Source organism: Chiloscyllium punctatum, chromosome 38, assembly GCF_047496795.1.
Source record: "Chiloscyllium punctatum isolate Juve2018m chromosome 38, sChiPun1.3, whole genome shotgun sequence".
Taxonomy (NCBI): Eukaryota; Metazoa; Chordata; class Chondrichthyes; order Orectolobiformes; family Hemiscylliidae; genus Chiloscyllium; species Chiloscyllium punctatum.
Window position 1 is genome coordinate 12,296,781 of NC_092776.1, and position 17,327 is coordinate 12,314,107.

The following is a 17,327-nucleotide window of genomic DNA, read 5'->3' on the forward strand; positions in this document are numbered from 1 at the left end:
CGAGATACCATGCCACCCAAAAGAGGGGTTGAGGTTTGAGGCAGATCATAGAACATAGAATCCTTGCAGTGTGAAAACAGGCCCTTCGGCCCAACGAGGCCTCACCGACCCTCGGAAGAGTAACCCGCGTGGATCCATTCCCCTACCCTAGTACTCTACATTTATCCCTGACTAATGCACCTAACCTACATATCCCCTGAACACAATGGGCAATTCAGCATGGCCAATTCACCTAACAACTCACCCAGCCATGATCTTGTTGGATAGTGAGGCAGGCTTGAGGGACAGATGGCCCTCCTCCTTTTGGTCTTATGGATTGACTCAGTCACTTTATAAGTTTTGCAAAAAGTGAATAAGACCAAACTGTAAGAATTAGCAGAGAAGCTAGAATTGGAACTGCCTGCTTTTGTGATGAAAGGAGAGATAATTACAGCAGTAGCTCAGTATTTAAACTTGTTTGAGAAACCATCAGAATCTATAGCAATGGCAAGGATTCAATTGCAACTGAAGCAGCTTGAGTTAGGGGCAAGAGATAAGGAAAGGGCAGCAGAAATGAAACAGTTTGAGTTACGATTAAAAGCAGAAGAGAGGGAAAGAGAGAGAGCAGCAGAACAGAGAGAAAAAGAGAGAGCAGCAGAAGAGAGGGGAAAAACAGAGCAACAGAACAGAGAGAAAAAGAGAGAGCAGTAGAAGAGAGGGAAAAACAGAGCGTTTGAACTTCAAAAACTGACACTTAAAAAGGAAAGTCAGCTTAAAAGGCTGGAGATAAAGGCTGAGGGTAGGCTCATTGAGGAAGTAGTGTGAACCCATGTGGAACAGCAGAGAGTTAAAACAGCAAGGTTAGCAGCTGAAGGGGCTGATGATTATGAGCTGGTCCTTAAAACATGGTTTGGCTTCCAGAATCAATTTCAGTCCATAAGGGATAGAAATTGGAGGCAAAGAGAAATCCTCATGTGGAAAGGGAAAGGTAGATCTCAGTGAAGGTCATAAGGAGAATTTACCACAGGGTAAAGAAGAAACCCTTGAGGGGGACAAAGATGTCAAAAAGCTCTGGTGTTTTCAGTGTATAAAGTGGGTCACATGAAATCACAGTGTTAGTAGGCTCGGAGAAAGCCAGATGTAGGAAAACCAGAGAAGCTTGGAAGTTTTGTTGGACTAGGAGCAAAAAGCACAAGGGAAGTTAGACAACTGTCTCAGACTGTACAAGATGATCAAAGGTAGAATAAGGAAGAAGTGACAGATCTGCTAAAGAAATATACATGTCAGGGTAAAGTTTATTCACATAGGCCAGGAGTAATAGGTAAAGAGGTTACAATATTAAGGGACACAGGATCCTCTCAGTCTGTAATGCTGAGGGATAAGGAGATATGTACTCCTGAGGGACTATTGCCGAAAAGGTGCTGGTAACAGGAATTCATGGTGAGACAAAAAGTGCTCAATTATGTAAAGTGAGGCCAGAGTGTCCAGAGAAGAGTGGAGAATTTGTGGTAGGACAAACTCTCAGCTCCAGGAACACAGTTTGTCCTTGCAAATGATATCGCTGATTCACCGGTAGGAGTGCTGCCTACTCTAGTTGAAAAGCCAGTGGAGACATAGGCAACTGAAGACCTGGAGAATGTTTATCCAGGAACTTTCCCTGACTGTGTGATCACAACATCACAGAGGCACAAGTTGATGCAGGAGGGATTGTAAGGCACAAATAAAGAAGATGACATTGTGTTATCCAAAACTTTCTTTGATCAGATAAGTAGAACATAGAAAGAGCAAATAGGTAAACTTGCAAGTATCTTTAGCTCTGCTAAGCTGATGGAATTACAGCAGAAAGATGAGAACTTAAAACAGTTATATCAAAGGGCATTTATAGAACAGGAGAGTGAATGCATCCCTGTGTGTTATTATTTAACAGTTGATATCTTAATGAGGAAATGGAGACCATCACACATTCAAGCAGATGAGAAATGGGCAGGGATTCATCAAATTATTTTTGCCAGTAGGGTTTGGAAAGGAGGTACAGTGAGTGGCACATGAGCTACTACTTGAAGGTCATTTAAGGGCGAGGAAAACACAGGCTAAAATACAAAGACATTTTTACTGGGCTGGACCTCATCATGATGTAGTTGAAGTTTGCCAGACACGCCATACATGTCAACTAGTCAGAAAGCCACAGGCAGTAATAAAACCTGCACCTTTAATACCTATTCCAGCATTTGAGGAACCATTAACAAGAGTCTTGATTGATTGCATAGGTCCCCTACCTCAAACAAAAAGTGGGAATAAGTATTTATTAACAATAATGGATGTGTTGACGAGATTTCCCGAGGCAATCCCATTATGCAACATCACAGCTAAAAGGGTTATCGAAGAATTACTTAAATTCTTTCACTAGATACGGACTGCCAATAGAGATCCAGTCAGATCAAGGATCAAACTTCACATCCAAACTATTCAAGGAGGTCATGGATAACTTGGGAATAAAGCAATTCAAATCTACTGCGTACCATCCGGAATTGCAGGGAGCGCTAGAGAGATGGCATCAAACACTAAAGACCATGTTGAGGGCTTATGGTCAGGATTATCCAGATGATTGGGATAAGGGAGTTCCATTTGTACTTTTTGCGATCAGAGGTGCATTGAATGAATTGACCAAATTCAGTCCGTTTGAATTAAATTTTGGGCATGAAGTAAGAGGAGCATTAAAATTGATTAAGGAGAAATTAATAAGTCAGAATTCAGAGACCACCCATTTGGACTATGTGTCAAATATTACAGAATGATTAAATAGAGCTGGAGAGTTGGTTAGACAGCATTTAAAAGTATCACAGTAGACAATGAAACAGGAAGTGGATAAGAAATCACAAATTCGCAATTTTGCAACTGGGGATAAGGTATTACTGTTACTTGCAGTGACAGGTGAGCTTTTAAAAGCAAGTTTTAGTGGACCTTATCAAATCAAGAGGAAATTGAGTGAGGTGAACTACTTGATAAGGACTCCAAACAGGAAGAAATCTCACAGAGTATGTCATGTGAATGTGTTTAAAAGGTAGTTTGATAGGGAAGGAAAGGAAGAGAAGAAGGTGTAAACGATTACAGCACAGAAGGAAGAACCAAATTCAGAGCATTCTGAATTGGACATTCCTCAAATCAAATTGAACAATGAGGAAGTTGTCAAAAATTGGGATAAATTATTGAGTTACCTTCCACAAGAAAATCAAAATGACCTGAAAGAGTTTTTACTATCACATGGGGAGATATGCGGAAATAAACTAGGAACATGATGTAGATATAGGAGATGGTGTTCCGATTAAGCAATGTCCTTATAGGCTTAACCCTCTAAAGTTGGCACAGGGTCAGAAGGAGATAGAGCGCATGCTCCAAGATGGCATAATCGAAGTGAGTTACAGTGACTGGATCTCACCCATAGTCATGGTGCCAAAGCCAGATGGTACCCAACGGATAGGTGTGGACTATCACAAAGTCAACACCGTTACAAAGACTGATGCATACCCCATTCCATGGTTGGAGGACTGTGTCGAAAAAGTGGGACAAGCAACTTACATTTCTAAGTTGGACTTGTTCAGAGGCTACTGACTTTCTTATTTCCAAATGGACTGTATCAGTTCAAAGTCATGCCATTTGGTATGAAAAATGTTCTGGCCACATTTCAGAGATTGACTAATGAGGTCATTGCCAGATTAGCCAACTGTGCAGTGTATATTGATGACCTGGTGATTTTTAGTCACGCATGGAAGGAACATTTATAGCATTTATCTGACTTTTTGATCAACTTTGGAAGGCCAACTTAGTGGTAAACCTGGCTAAAAGTGAATTTGCCAAAGCCCAAGTCACCTTCCAGGGCCATGTTATTGGACATGGACAAATGGCCGCACGAGATGTGAAAATGAAAGTAATTTCCCACACTGTCGATGATAAAAGCAGCTCTATGGTTCCTGAAATTGAGTGGATTTTACTGAAAGTTTGTGCGGAACTTTAGCAGTGTGGCTGCTCCACTCACCGAATTGTTAAAAAAGGGCAAGAAGTTTCAGTGGACAGTAGACTGTCAAAAGGCATTTGACAGCCTAAAATCTGTGTTAACCACTGCCCCAGTATTAGCTACCCAGACTACATGAAATCTTTCGAGGTGGCTATCGATGCCAGTGATGTGGGTGTCAGTGCGATGCTCCTGCAGGAGGATGACAAGGGAATAGAAAGACCCATCGGGTACCTTTCCAGAAAGTTGAATGTTCATCAACAGAAATATTCAACGGTGGAGAAAGAGACTTTAAGCTTGGTGTTTATATTACAGCACAGCATTGAGACAATCATTAACACCGATCACAACCCATTGACATTTGTGGGAAAACTTAAGGGCAAAAATGCCAGACTGTTTAGATGGAGCTTGTTGTTGTAGCCATTCAATTTGACAATTGGGATGTGGCAGGTCGCGAAAATGTGATTGCTGATGCGATATTGAGACTCGAATGAGATACGGAGGTGTTCAGTAGTGGGTGTGCCGTGGCCTGAATTTGCATGTGGTTGTGCATGTTTACATGTTTATAGTTAGAATAGTGTATGTGTGTGTTTAGACGACTAACCGGGGTTTTGGAGGGTTAAAAATGAAGCCATCTCTTGGTATTGATGGTTTTTGTTTAAAAGGGGGAGGTGTCACAAAGATAGTCCCTTTTTTTCTAAAAGTTGTTCCTTGGCTCAAGGAGTCTCTGCCCTTGATTTTTTCAGAGGGGTAATAAACCAGGCCGGGCTCCGATCAGTCTGGTTTGGTACAGAGACGAAAAGGATTTTGAGAGGCCTTTTGTTTATATGTATACAGATGAGACTTCAGGCCAAAGTGGTCATGGTTTAGAAATGACTGTACAATGAAAGGGGAGTGGTCAGCTCTCTAGCTGAGCTGAGCAGTTTAGTTCAGTCCAGAACTGGTTGCAAGTTCGACAGTGAGATATTGTGGAAGCTCTCTCTCCTTCTAACTTCAACCTGTAAGCATCTGACCCATTTTGGTACTGTATTTTAAATGGAGTTTGCTTATTGGGACTGTTATATATATTCGGAACAGCATACTTTAGTCTAGTTTGGATAGACTGAGTTCTGTAGGGTTCTATATTCTGTTCTTTGTGTTCCATTGTGTAATTTTGTGAATAGATTTTTTTGTCTGTTTTAAACCTCACTAACTTAATCCGGGTAATTTTACTATACACTTACCGAAGCAAATTGCAAAGTTATGGTCTGGGCTGCCTGATTAAGAATGTTTTGAGTGGTCTGGCCTAGTCCATAACACTGTTTTGTCAAACAGCAGGCCAGTTCTAATTATTGCATAACATTGTGGGATATAGGTAAAGTAGTGTTCCTTCTGCAATCATAATTACTTATGCAAGGTAAATGCACTCACACCAGTGTATAATTGTTTCACCCAAGAGCTGAGTCAACAAGAATGAAAACTATGTGAAGGAAATATACAATTGTTTTTGTATTAGCTACAATGTGCATACAAGAATGAAACGTGCCTGCAAACAATGGTAGATGTTACAGACAAATAGATAAGGTGCTGTGAGGATGTAGGTTAAGCCAGATATGCTTGTACAAGCAGTAGTTATAAACATCTGTTTCCCACTTCCGCAAAAACAAAAAAAAACCCCAATTAAAAGATCATAAGGTTCAATATGGTTGAGGAATGGGAGCAAATGTCACAAATAAGGGAAACAGATGGTAGTGAAGGAGGATATACCTAACAACGGACCACAGCAGGATGTGGTGAAATGGCCAAGTAAAACTTGTACTTTGTTATGCACAAGGCCGGATAAGGCAAGAGATAAACAATAGTAATGGGCACCGGGTTTGGAGTAGTGAATCCTATATAAGATATGTATTTGCTAAACTCTGCGTGTCTATTTTAGGCACCACGCTTGCAAGTGTATAATAAACATACTGATTGCTTCAGGTCTTGTCTCGGACTGAAATTATTGAAGTGAGTGAGCTTTGTTTCTCACAACGCCGATGTCCAAAGATGTGCAGTTTTGGTGCATTGGCCATGTTTAATTGTCCATAGCATCCAGAGATAACCACGGAAAGTGCAGGATAACAGGGACAGACTCGGGGGGTGGGTCTGGGTGAGATGCTCTGTGGAGGGTTGGTGTGGATTCGATGGGCTGAATGGCCTGCTTCCTCACTGTAGGGATTCTAGGATTCTATTCTGTGATCAATCCGTCAATCAGCATCACTCAAAAGCAGAATGTCTGGCCATTCATTACGTGGCTCTGTGTGGGAGCTTCCTGCATGTAAATTATTGGCCATGTCAACCGTGATGCCCTTTCGTTGGTCAGAAAATACTTTGAGATGGCTGGAATCCATGAAAGGCACTAAATAAATGCAAGTCTGACACTCCTTCAGTCATAAATTCCACCCCTCTGATGTTTTGCCACATATACCCCCCTCATGATTAAACAGTTGAACAAGTAAAGGGAGCTTTGCTTTGTATCTAATCGTGTTCTGCATCCTGTCCCCTCTCTTCCTCATGAGCCAGAAGTGATGATAATCCACAATATTTAGCAACTTGCCCTAACTCTAATCTTGAAGCTTTCCTGAACCTTGCTCCTACTTGGCAGAAGTGGCTACTGCAGATGCTGGAGATTAGAGTCAAGATTAGAGTGGTGCTGGAAAAGCACAGCAGGTCAGGCAGCATCCGAGGAGCAGGATCTTGATGAAGGGCTTTTGTCTGCAACATCGATGATCCTGCTCCTCGGATGCTGCCTGACCTGCTGTGCTTTTCCAGCACCCCTTCCTCCTATTTGGCTACAGGCAATGATTGGTGTCACCTCAACAAACTGGAGGACTGACATTGGGAGTGTTAAGATTTCATTCACTAGTAATTTTTGAGCTTTGCATCAATTTGTTAAACTATCCACTTACAATTTCCTCTGGTTCCTTCTCTGGTTCTGGAGCTGGGATTTTCTTCTTGTTCTTCTTTCTCTTTCGAAGCTGAATTAAATTTTCGATTCCTCCGAGATCGATTATTTCTTGACGCAAGTCCCTCGAAGTCTTTCTCACTCTTTCTTCACCCTGTGATGTTATTGAAGAAGAACAGTACAATCATCAGAGTGACCTTGGCCATCATTCCCAGCTCCCAGTCTCCACAGCAAAATGCACCTTAACCTTGGACGGGAAACAAGGAGATGGGGTATACCAACTGCATACGGGAAAGTGAGTGGAGAAGGGAACAAGAGAGAAAGCGGGGAATAAGAAAGGGAAATAAAAAGGAGTAAAGGATTTTGACTGCTTTGGATGGAACAGTGTAGAGGGAACTTTACTCTGTATCTAACCACATGTTACACCTATTCTCGGAGTATTTGATGAGAAGGCATAGAGAGAGCTTTACTCTGGATCTAACTGCATGTTGTACCTGTTCTGGGAGTATTTAATGAGACAGCATAGAGAGAGCTTTACTTTGTATCTAACCGCATTCTGTACCTGTCCAGAGAGTGTTTGTTGAGACAGTGTTGAGATGGCTTTACCCTGTATCTAACCCCATGTTGCACCTGTTCTGGGAATGTTTGATGAGACAATGTACAGAGAGCTTTACTCTGAATCTAACATTACGCTGTACCTGTCCTGGGAGTATTTGATGGGAACAATGTGGAGGGAGCTTTGTTTTTAGTTTAAAAGAACAGGGGGCTTTTGCTTTTAGGTTTAAAGAGTAAAGAGAGTATTAAATTCAATTTAAGAGAGTAGAGGGAGCTTTACTCTGAATCTGACCCCATGCTGTACCTGTCCTGGGAGCACTTGATAGGGACAGTGGAGACAGAGTATCACTCTCTACCTTCATGTCGAGGGAACATTATATTCTGTTTTAAAAAGGTAGAGGTAGCTTTACTCTGTATCTAGCCCCCTGCAGTCCTGTCCTGGAAGTTTTTGATGGGGACAGTATTGCAGGAACTCTCCTTTCAGTCTAAAGGAGTAGAGGAAGCTTTACTCTGTATTTAACACCATGCTATCAGTGTCATGTGAGCGTTTCACAGAGACAGTATAGAGAGAATGTTACTTTCAGCTTGCTTTCAATTCAAAAGAGTATAGGGAGCTTTACTCTGTATCTAACACCATGCTATACCTCTCCTGGGAATGGTTCATTAGGACCAGTGTAGGGAGAGCTTAACTTTCAGTTTAAAGGCATAGAAGGATCTTTACTCGGTATAATACCCTGTGCTGCACCTGTCCTCAATGTATTTGATGGGGATAGTGTAGAGGAGACTTTAACTCATGGTTAAAACAGTAGAAAGAGTAAAGAGAGCTTTACTCTGTATCTAATCCAGTTCTGTACCTGTCCTCCAAGTGTTTGAGGGGGACAGTGGAAGTGGAGTGTCACCCTGTATCTAAGCCCATGCCTGGAAAGCACTCGGAACTGAAACCCCAGAAACAAAAGAAACAAAACCTGCCCCATTCTCCAGCTCTGTCATTCTTGATTGAAGAGGAGAATGTGTGAAGATTGAAATGCTGAGCATTTCTGCTCCCGTTAGGTCCCTCTGGCTGACTGACTATATAAATGTCACCTTGGACAAATAAACCTTCAGGGAGTTATGGTGACAGCTGACATTTCAGGTATTAATCCATCAATGCCAAGCCTCCACGGCTCTCACAATGAGCTTATTTAAAATCGGTATTTGACATGCCACACTCAGAGGTTTGTAACATGTGCCAGAAACAAAACTCTCGGGAGTTCTTTGTCACGTCCTGGCACCAGCCCAGTTTTGTTCTGGTCACTGAAAGTTTCACTGTCCTTGGAAAACTTTATTTCCTTCGTCACAAATACAGAGGCTAGCTCAGGATTATGAGCTGCTTATCTCAGACTGAGGTGAGAGAAAACCTCTTCACTTGGAAAGTTGTAAATCTTTTCAATGCTTAACCCCCGAGATCAATCGATTATTGGAAACAGAGGAATTTAGGAATAACTTGGCAAAGTGGGATTGAAGTGAAAGATCATTCTCTCCACCAGATATCTCTCAGAGGGCTGAGTCGTGTTACCTACTCATGCTGTTGTAACTCGTTCGCTTTTGAAAATTATTGTAATCCCCTCAAACGGGGAGAGGTCAGTGCTGAGGAGTTGGAACAAGGAGTCATAGAATCACAGAGATGTACAGCACAGAAACAGACCCCTTGGCCCAACTTGTCCATGCCGACCAGATATCCCAAACTAATCTAGCCTTATTTGCCATCATTTAGCCCATATTCCTCTAAACCCTTCCTTTTAAATGCTGTAATTGTACCAGCCTCCAGCACTTCCTCTGGCAGCTCTCATTCCACACATTTTGACATTCCAGGTGTCAGCTGTTCCCACTTGGGCAAAGTGACCGTGATGCTGTTGGATTATCGTCAAAACCTTAGTTTTGTTCATGAAAATGCTCTGTGGAATGAACGCTGTTGTCCTTACCCAGTCTTGGACTACATGTGTCTCCAATCCCTCACCAAAGTGCTGCCTTCTGAGCATGGGGTGGCACGGTGGCTCAGTGGTTAGCACTGCTGCCTCACAGCGCCAGGGACCCAGGTTCAATTCCAACCTCGGGCGACTGTCTGTGTAGAGTTTGTGCACTCTCCACGTGTCTGAATGGGTTTCCTCCGGGTGCTCCGGTTTGCTCCCACAATCCAAAAGATGTAAATTGGGTTGGGATATCTGGTCGGCATAGACAGGTTGAACCGAAGGGTCTGTTTCCAGGCTGTATATCTCCGTGACTCTTTGTACAGGTGAGTTGAATTGGCCATGCTAAATTGTCCATAGTGTTCGGGGATGTGCATTAGTCAGGGGTAAATTAGAGTCATAGGGTAGAGGAATGGGTGTGGGTGAGTTACTCTTAGAGGGTCAGTGTGGACTTGTTGGGCCGAAGGGCCTGTGTCCACACGGTAAGGATTCTATATGTAACTGAATCCCTTGCTGCCAAAAAACCATGGATTGATGCCAAAGCATAAGTGTTCGAGGAGAAAACCCAGCAGCGCCTTTATCGGGAAACCAGTGGGAAGAAATGCTAGTATTACTAATGTACAGGGAACAAGAGGAGGCCACTCAGCCCCTACACGCCTGCTTCCCCATTCTTTGAGATTGTGGCTCATCTGATTTTAATCTCAACACTACATTCCTGCATATCCCCTGATAATCTTTGATCCCCTTGGTCATCAACAATCTACCTACCTCTGCCTTAAAAATACTTAAGGATTCGGCATCTATTGCCTGTTGAGGAAGGGGATTCCAAAGAGTCCCAGTGGGTCTGAGAGCTGTCCAGTGGAGAGAATGATTATTTTAACCCTGTGCTCTCAGAGGAAGAGGCAAACGATTACAATAATCATCTTAACTCTGCCCTGACTAACTGCCCTGACCACAATCTCAGAAGAGGCTCACGCCACTCTCTTGAAAAGTGATCCCACAATTCCAACATCGCAGCCCAGAGGGAGACCATTTGGCCCATCTTGAGAATGATTTAGTGGAAGGCGAGACTGCCCAAACAGGAGTCCCGGAAATGAGCAGCGTTTGCATTTTCAGTTCAAACTAGGTTCAAACTCGAAGCGAGGGGTTTAGTGTGGAACAGGCTGCAACACACGATGACCCCTACAATGGACAGGCCCAGTCCTCAGCAGTGTAGCAGCTGCAAGTGTTATTGACAGTGGAATAAATACAAAGGTCACTGAATAAATCCCCGTGTCTTAAAACAGCTGTTGAACAAAAGCTGCTGCACACTTAAAGCAACATGCACACTGGTTGGTAGAGGAGTGATGTTGCTGTGACCTGAGGCAGTTTTAAGCTCCTTGATGTTCAGGGAATGCAGTGGAGAGATTTGTTGGACTGATTTCTGGGATGGTGTGACTTTCCTCTAAGGAGAGATTGAGGAGGCTGGGACTGTGTTCTGTGCAGTTTGGAAGAACGAGAGGTGATCGCCTTCAATATAGAAAATTGTTAGAGTTACCAGACTAGATTCAAGGAGATGGGTTGCTTAGAACCAGGTGGCAATGTTTCAGAACAAGAGCAGGCCATTTAGGGCTGAGCTGAGGAAAAGTTACTTCACTCAGAGGATGGTGAAACTTTAGAATTGTCTACCCTGGAGACATAGAGTCATACAGCACAGAAACAGCCCCTTCGATCCAACTCGTCCATGCCAACCATGTCCCCAAACTAACCTAATCCCACTTGCCTGCATTTGGCCCATATCCCTGTAAATCATTCCTATTCATGTGTCTGTCCAAATGTCTTTTAAATGCTGTAATTATATCTGCATCTATCACTTACTCTGGCCAGTTATTCCACATACTGTGTAATAAAGTTGCGCCTTAGGTCCCTTTTAAACCTGTTCCCTCTCAACTTAAGAATATGTCCCCTAGTTTGAATTCCCCACAACAGAGAAAAGACCTTTGCTATTCACCTTATCCATGAACCTCATGATATTGTAAACCTGTAGAAGATCACCCCTCAGCCTCCTACACTCCATTGAAAAAAATCCCCACCTATCCTTATAACCTAAACCCTCCAGTCCCAGTAACATCCCAGTAAATATTTTCTGAACCCTCTTCAATTTAATAATATCCTTCCTCGAGCGAGAGCTGTGGCGATTCAGTCAATTCAATTGAAGATAAAGGTTAATAGATTTGTAGTCGTTAATGACATCAAGGGATATGGAGCTATCAGAGGAATATAGAGCCATAGAATCAGACAGTATAAACGAGACCCTTCAGTCCATTGAGTTTGTACGCCAAAAATGGGATGGGTGACTGTTGATTTGGAGTTTGCACATTTTTCCCATGACTGCATGAGTTTCCACTGGGTGCTCTGGTTTCCTCCTACAGTCCAAAGATGTGCAGGTTAGGTGGATTAGCCATGGGAAATGCAGGGTAATAGGAATAGCGGGGTGGGATGATCTTCAAAGGGTCAATGTGGACTTGATGGGCCAAATGACATGCATTCCACACTTAAGGATTCCATAATTCTATTAAATATATACCACTACCTACATTAGTCCCACTTTCCTGCACCAGGCCCATTGCATTGAGGTAAACGACCAGCTATGACCTGGAATGATGGAGCAGGCTTCACGGGACTGAATGGCCCACGTCCAGTCCTGTGTTTCTGTGATCGCTGTTTCCAAGGTTCTTTGTTGATCTTCTGTGATATTTTGTGCTAGGGGTGATGTATTGGAAGACGCACTGGCCTTTTCTTGGTATCCACCCCCAGTTGTGTTGGATCGTTCCATTGTGACAATGCTGCCCCAAATGGCAAGGATACTGTGTCACATGACTCACCTTGTCACAACACTGTATCACATGACTCACATTGTAGAAATATTGTCACATGACTCACTGTAGTGTTAGTGTCACATGACTCACATTGTAGAAATGTTGTCACATAACTCACACTGCAGCCACACTGTGTCATGTGACCCCAACCTATTGATGTTATTTGATAATTTTCATCCTTCAGAGTTGATTGAATGCACCTCAGTGAAGTGGCTGAGTAACAATTACCTTCACTGCCAGGAATCTGCTGCTTTTAGCTGGCTCCCTGTATTTCTCCTTTTCCAGATCCACTGCGTTCATATCACTGATTGCCGCATTGCCACACTTTGGCCTCTAGGAAAATGGAAGAAAGAGACATGTCATTTGTTTGCATTCTATTTGGACATGGGAATCTTTACTTTATGGAGCCTTTGATTCAGTAATTCCTCCTCTTTCAGAGAAGGTTCATTCCTGTGTTGACTAGTAAATATAACGGATGGACTGGTCATTTAACATTTTGCCATCTGTGGGATCTTGCTCTGTGCAAATTGACTGCCACGTTTCCCTATGTTATAACAGTCACTGCAGTTCAATAAAATACTTCATTGGGTGTGAAGCATTTTGAGCAGTCTGCCGTGAAAGGCACTACATAAATGCATGACACGTTCTGAGGAACTCACTGGTGTCATAATGTTAACTGTGTATTTCTCTCTCCACAGATGCTGCTGGACCTGCTGAGTTTCTCCAGTGTGTTTAGAACCGCATTTTAGAAGTAAACCGCAGAATATTATGCAAACATTTTCAGCTAGTATAGGGATGGGTGAAATTAAACCGCTGGGACATTCATATCAAATCCTTTTGTCTTCTGTTTAAATACTAAACATTAAGCTTAATCTTGTTTTGTTATAGAAGAAGGATTTGTATGTCTATTGTGCTTTTCACAGGCTGAAGGCATTGCAAAATGTTTAATAACAACCAATTAAATCATTTTTCAAATTCTGAGGAATAGTCACTAGACCCAAAACATTAATTCTGATCCCTCTCCAGACCTGCTGAGCTTTTCCAGCAATTTCTATTTTTGTCTTTGACTTACAGTATCTACAGTCCTTTCAGTTTTTAAATAGTTTTCGAGCACTGTTGAAATATTGGAAATGTGACAAACAATGTCGGAAGAAAAAGATCCAAAAAAACCCACAATGTGATGCTGACCTATTTTTACATTCTTTCATTGAGAAATAAATACAATAGGGCAACCATGGAGATTTTTTAATGTTCATTTCTGAATCACACTGTTCAGCAATGTTATTACCTGCCTCTAGAGCATAAACCCAGGCCTCCTGGCTCAGAGGTGTGAACACGACCACTGCACCACAGGGGGAAACTTTCTGCTCATGTTTCTCAGAGCTGGCAGCATCAGATCTTTAATATCCACTTGGAGAGGACAAACAGAATCTCAGTTTAATCTCTCATCTGAATGGCTGTGTTTCTGACAACGCAGCACTCCCTCAGGGATGCCAGGCTAGATCAGGTGCTCTGGAGTTGGATCTTTACCCCTAACCTTCTGAACAATGAATTGAGAGTGCTTCCCAACAGACAGTGGAGTGTCAAATTTGATTGACTTACAAATACAATGCGACTACTATCCTTAACAATCATGGACTGCAATAGTCAGTGCATTGAAAGTTCTACTGTCAACTCCACAGTTACTGCCGAGTATTAGCTCTGCTAAAAAAAGCACATTTTAATTTAATTAGATACATTTCCTTTGGTGATTTGACTATTACCTCAGTGTGCCTATGGGGCTGTCAATCGTTTATTCAGTTAACGTAATTATTTTTGAGTTTCCAAAATAGTGTAAACTCTTGCCACCTCACAGAATTCAAAGTGAGTACAAGTTGTTCTGGTATAATGCATGTTTTGTCAACACGAATTTGTTATAATGTGATTGACAAATTGTGAACAATGTTTGGGTAACCCAAACTTTCTACGGAACAGGAATAGCGATCTTCTACAGCACAATTTTCAATAGCAGTTTTCCGTAACGTGATTTTCTATAGCACGGAGTTGCAGAGGGACACAACTGTCGGGTTCGAGCAGAATGACCTGTAACTAACCTAAACTCTGCAATATCATAAGACATGCTGCAGTGGGTGTGACTGGTCCCAAATCTCCCAGTGAACTCAAATAGCTTTCCAGTTCCTCCTTAAATTCACCCTCACTGTAACATCTCCCTAGATCCAGTCTGTCCATCCTCTCTGGGTAATGCTGTTGCAATTTCAAACTGTAGAATCTTGTTGACAGAAGTGGGTACTGCAGATACTGGAGAGTAGAGTCAAGAGTAGAGGGGTGTTGGAAAAACACAGCAAGTCAGACAGCATCCGAGGAGCAGGAAAATAGACGTTTCGGGCAAAAGCCCTTCATCAGGATCTTGTTGTAACTGCCAAACTTGTTTCTGAAATCCCTGCCAATTTCAGGTGTAATTTTGGGAGTCAAATGTATTGACTCCTTTAAGTGCCTTGAAAGATTGGCTCATATCCCCAATCATCTAAACGTAAGTGGTGAAGATCTGGATTCAATTCTCACCTGCTTCTGAAGAGGTTGTTTAAAAAATATCTAAGCAGACGATAACTGTACTTTAATTGACCCGGAGGGCAGGGATGGTGAAAGGTGATTTCTTACACTCACTCCTGCAGTGAACTCAGCAGAAGAACAAGGTGGACAGTTATAAATATTCAATCTCCAGGCTTTCTCCAAACATCAGCTTCAAAGAGAAATCCATCGGTTACAATTTCACTCCCACACTATCTACCAATGATCAAAGTTAAAGATCACACAACACCAGATTATAGTCCAACAGGTTTATTTGGAAGCACTAGCATTTGGAGCGCTGTTCCTTCATCAGGCGGCTGTGGAGCTGGAACATGATCCTGTCCTACTAGCTACCTGATGAAGGAGGAGCGCTCTGAAAGACTAGTGCTTCCAAATAAACCTGCTGGACTACAACCTGGTGTCGTGTGATTATTAACTTTGTACACCCCAGTCCAACACCGGCACCTCCACATCGTGGCTACTCATGATCAGTCACATCCTCCTTCGAGTAATAGTCAGTTTGGAAGTATTGTTGAACCTTTTGGGAAAAAGGAGGTATCTTTGCTGGCTGTTTATAAGAGCTACCCAGGTCCTTTCCTGTCCTCTAGCAAGCTCTTTCTTTGCCATCTGCAGAAGTTCCCAATTATATATGCAAACTCTTTAATACCTACCTCCTGCTCAGCTCTCTCCAAACTCTCCTTTAATTCCACCTTGTTGATCAGGGAGCTGATTTCCACATCCACATCCATCTCTTCCATGTGGTCGAATCAGTGAGAATTGAAAGTGCCCTGAGAAACAGAGAGCAGGGAACGAGCGTGTGTACTGTAAAAGGACAAAGTGCCTCCTGAGAGTTTTATAACCGTGGACTGGTTGGATAGCCAGCATTAGTGGGTGTGTGTGTGTGTGTATATGTAGGGGGGGAGGCAGTCACACTGAGCAGCAAGTGGGTCCTGAGAAAGGCATGCACATCCGTTGCTGCCTGGGTTCGGGTTTGGGTTGGGAGATGAGCGGAGGCCGGGGACGAGGATGCACCTGACTTGACACAATGTTGGAAAGCAGCCCTGACATGTAGGGAATGTGTGACCTTGAGGTCAGTGAACAAGCTCATTGCCAGAGTGAGGTGGTGAGGCCATGGGATGGAATGAGCGCTTGTCAATCAAGGAGGGGATTGGAGCTCAGAGAGGGTGGGGGGGGGGGGATGACACTGAGACTGAAGCATTTGAAACCCATATGATTGACGTTTGCTGATCTGACGCGGGAGAGAGAATGTGGAGATTAAATGTTAATTTGCGCCCCTTATGACAGTCCATGGGACCAAAACAAAGCTCCTTTTCTTTCACAGCTGCTCTAGATAGAAAATGATCCAGAATCACATTGGAGGTTTGGGGAGGTGACACAGTGGGGGGAGGGGGGGCTTCTTGAATGTAGCTGTTTTTCACAGTAAGTGGGAATGGCTCATTCTCAATGAGTTGGTGGAAGCAGAGACCACCGATAATTTCAACAGAAAATGCAATAGTTACTTGAGGCAACAAACCAGCAGGGCTACGTGGATAAAGTAGGGCAATGTGATTGACTGGATTGCAGTGCAGAGAACAGTCATGGACTCAGTGGGCCAAATGGTCTCCTTCCTTCCGTAATGACTGATAGCACAGAACTTCAGAAATTGCTGAAAAAGAGACATATTGTCAAAGCATTACCTCTTACAGTCATCAGGACAGGTTTGCAAGGGAGCCAAATCTCATAGGGAGCAACAATTCATACTGCAGGAGAAAAGAATGCTGATTGTTTGGCGAGTCAACTTTGGTTGAGGCCTTGATGTAGGGAATGGACCAGTGAACTAGCAAGGTATTGATCATTCTCAACCAACCCATGCTTGTAAAACTCAGTCTGTTGTGACCGATACTAGATGTGATTCTGTGACTGGGCAGCCTTTACTCAACATTCTTAAGTGTGTCAAAGATTACACAAACAACCAGTCTGAGACTATCAGTCAGGCTTACAATGTGACTTAAAGAGGTAAAAACAATGACTGCAGATGCTCGAAACCAAATACTGGATTAGTGGTGCTGGAAGAGCACAGCAGTTACAATGTGACTTGCTTACTTTTGCTGAAAACAATACATATTCATACCCAGGGCCTAGCCCTGTTGTAGGAGGAAGATGGTTATCCAGACTTTGCACATTTTTAGAATCATAGAATCCCTACAGTGTGGAAACAGGCCATTTGGCTCAACAAGTCCACACTGAGTCTCGGAAGAGTAACCCACCCAGACCCATTTCCCCTACCTTATTACTCTACATTTACCCCTGACTAATGCACCTAACCTACACACCCCTGAACACAATAGGCAATTTATCATGTCCAATTCACCTAACCTGCATATCTTTGGACTGTGGGAGGAAATCGGAGCACTCAGAGGAAACCCACTCAGACACAGGGAGAATGTTTAAACTCCACACAGACAGTCACCCGAGGCTGGAATCAAACT

At 42.9% G+C, this 17,327-nt stretch overlaps 1 protein-coding gene across 3 annotated transcripts in view; it reads right to left on the minus strand.

The window, feature by feature from the left end:
• The window catches only part of ankrd2 (ankyrin repeat domain 2 (stretch responsive muscle)), a 34,042-nt gene extending 18,335 nt beyond the window's left edge, over positions 1-15,707 (minus strand). For all 3 annotated transcript variants that reach the window (XM_072558052.1, XM_072558051.1, XM_072558050.1), the window contains exons 1-3: positions 15,510-15,707; positions 12,499-12,603; positions 6,916-7,065 (exon numbers count right to left, since the gene is read on the minus strand). In XM_072558052.1, the coding sequence (XP_072414153.1) occupies positions 6,916-7,065; positions 12,499-12,603; positions 15,510-15,596 (342 nt within the window). In that variant the 5' untranslated portion in view covers positions 15,597-15,707. The remainder of the gene's footprint in view (positions 1-6,915; positions 7,066-12,498; positions 12,604-15,509) is intronic.
• Between the last annotated feature and the right edge of the window lie 1,620 nt (positions 15,708-17,327).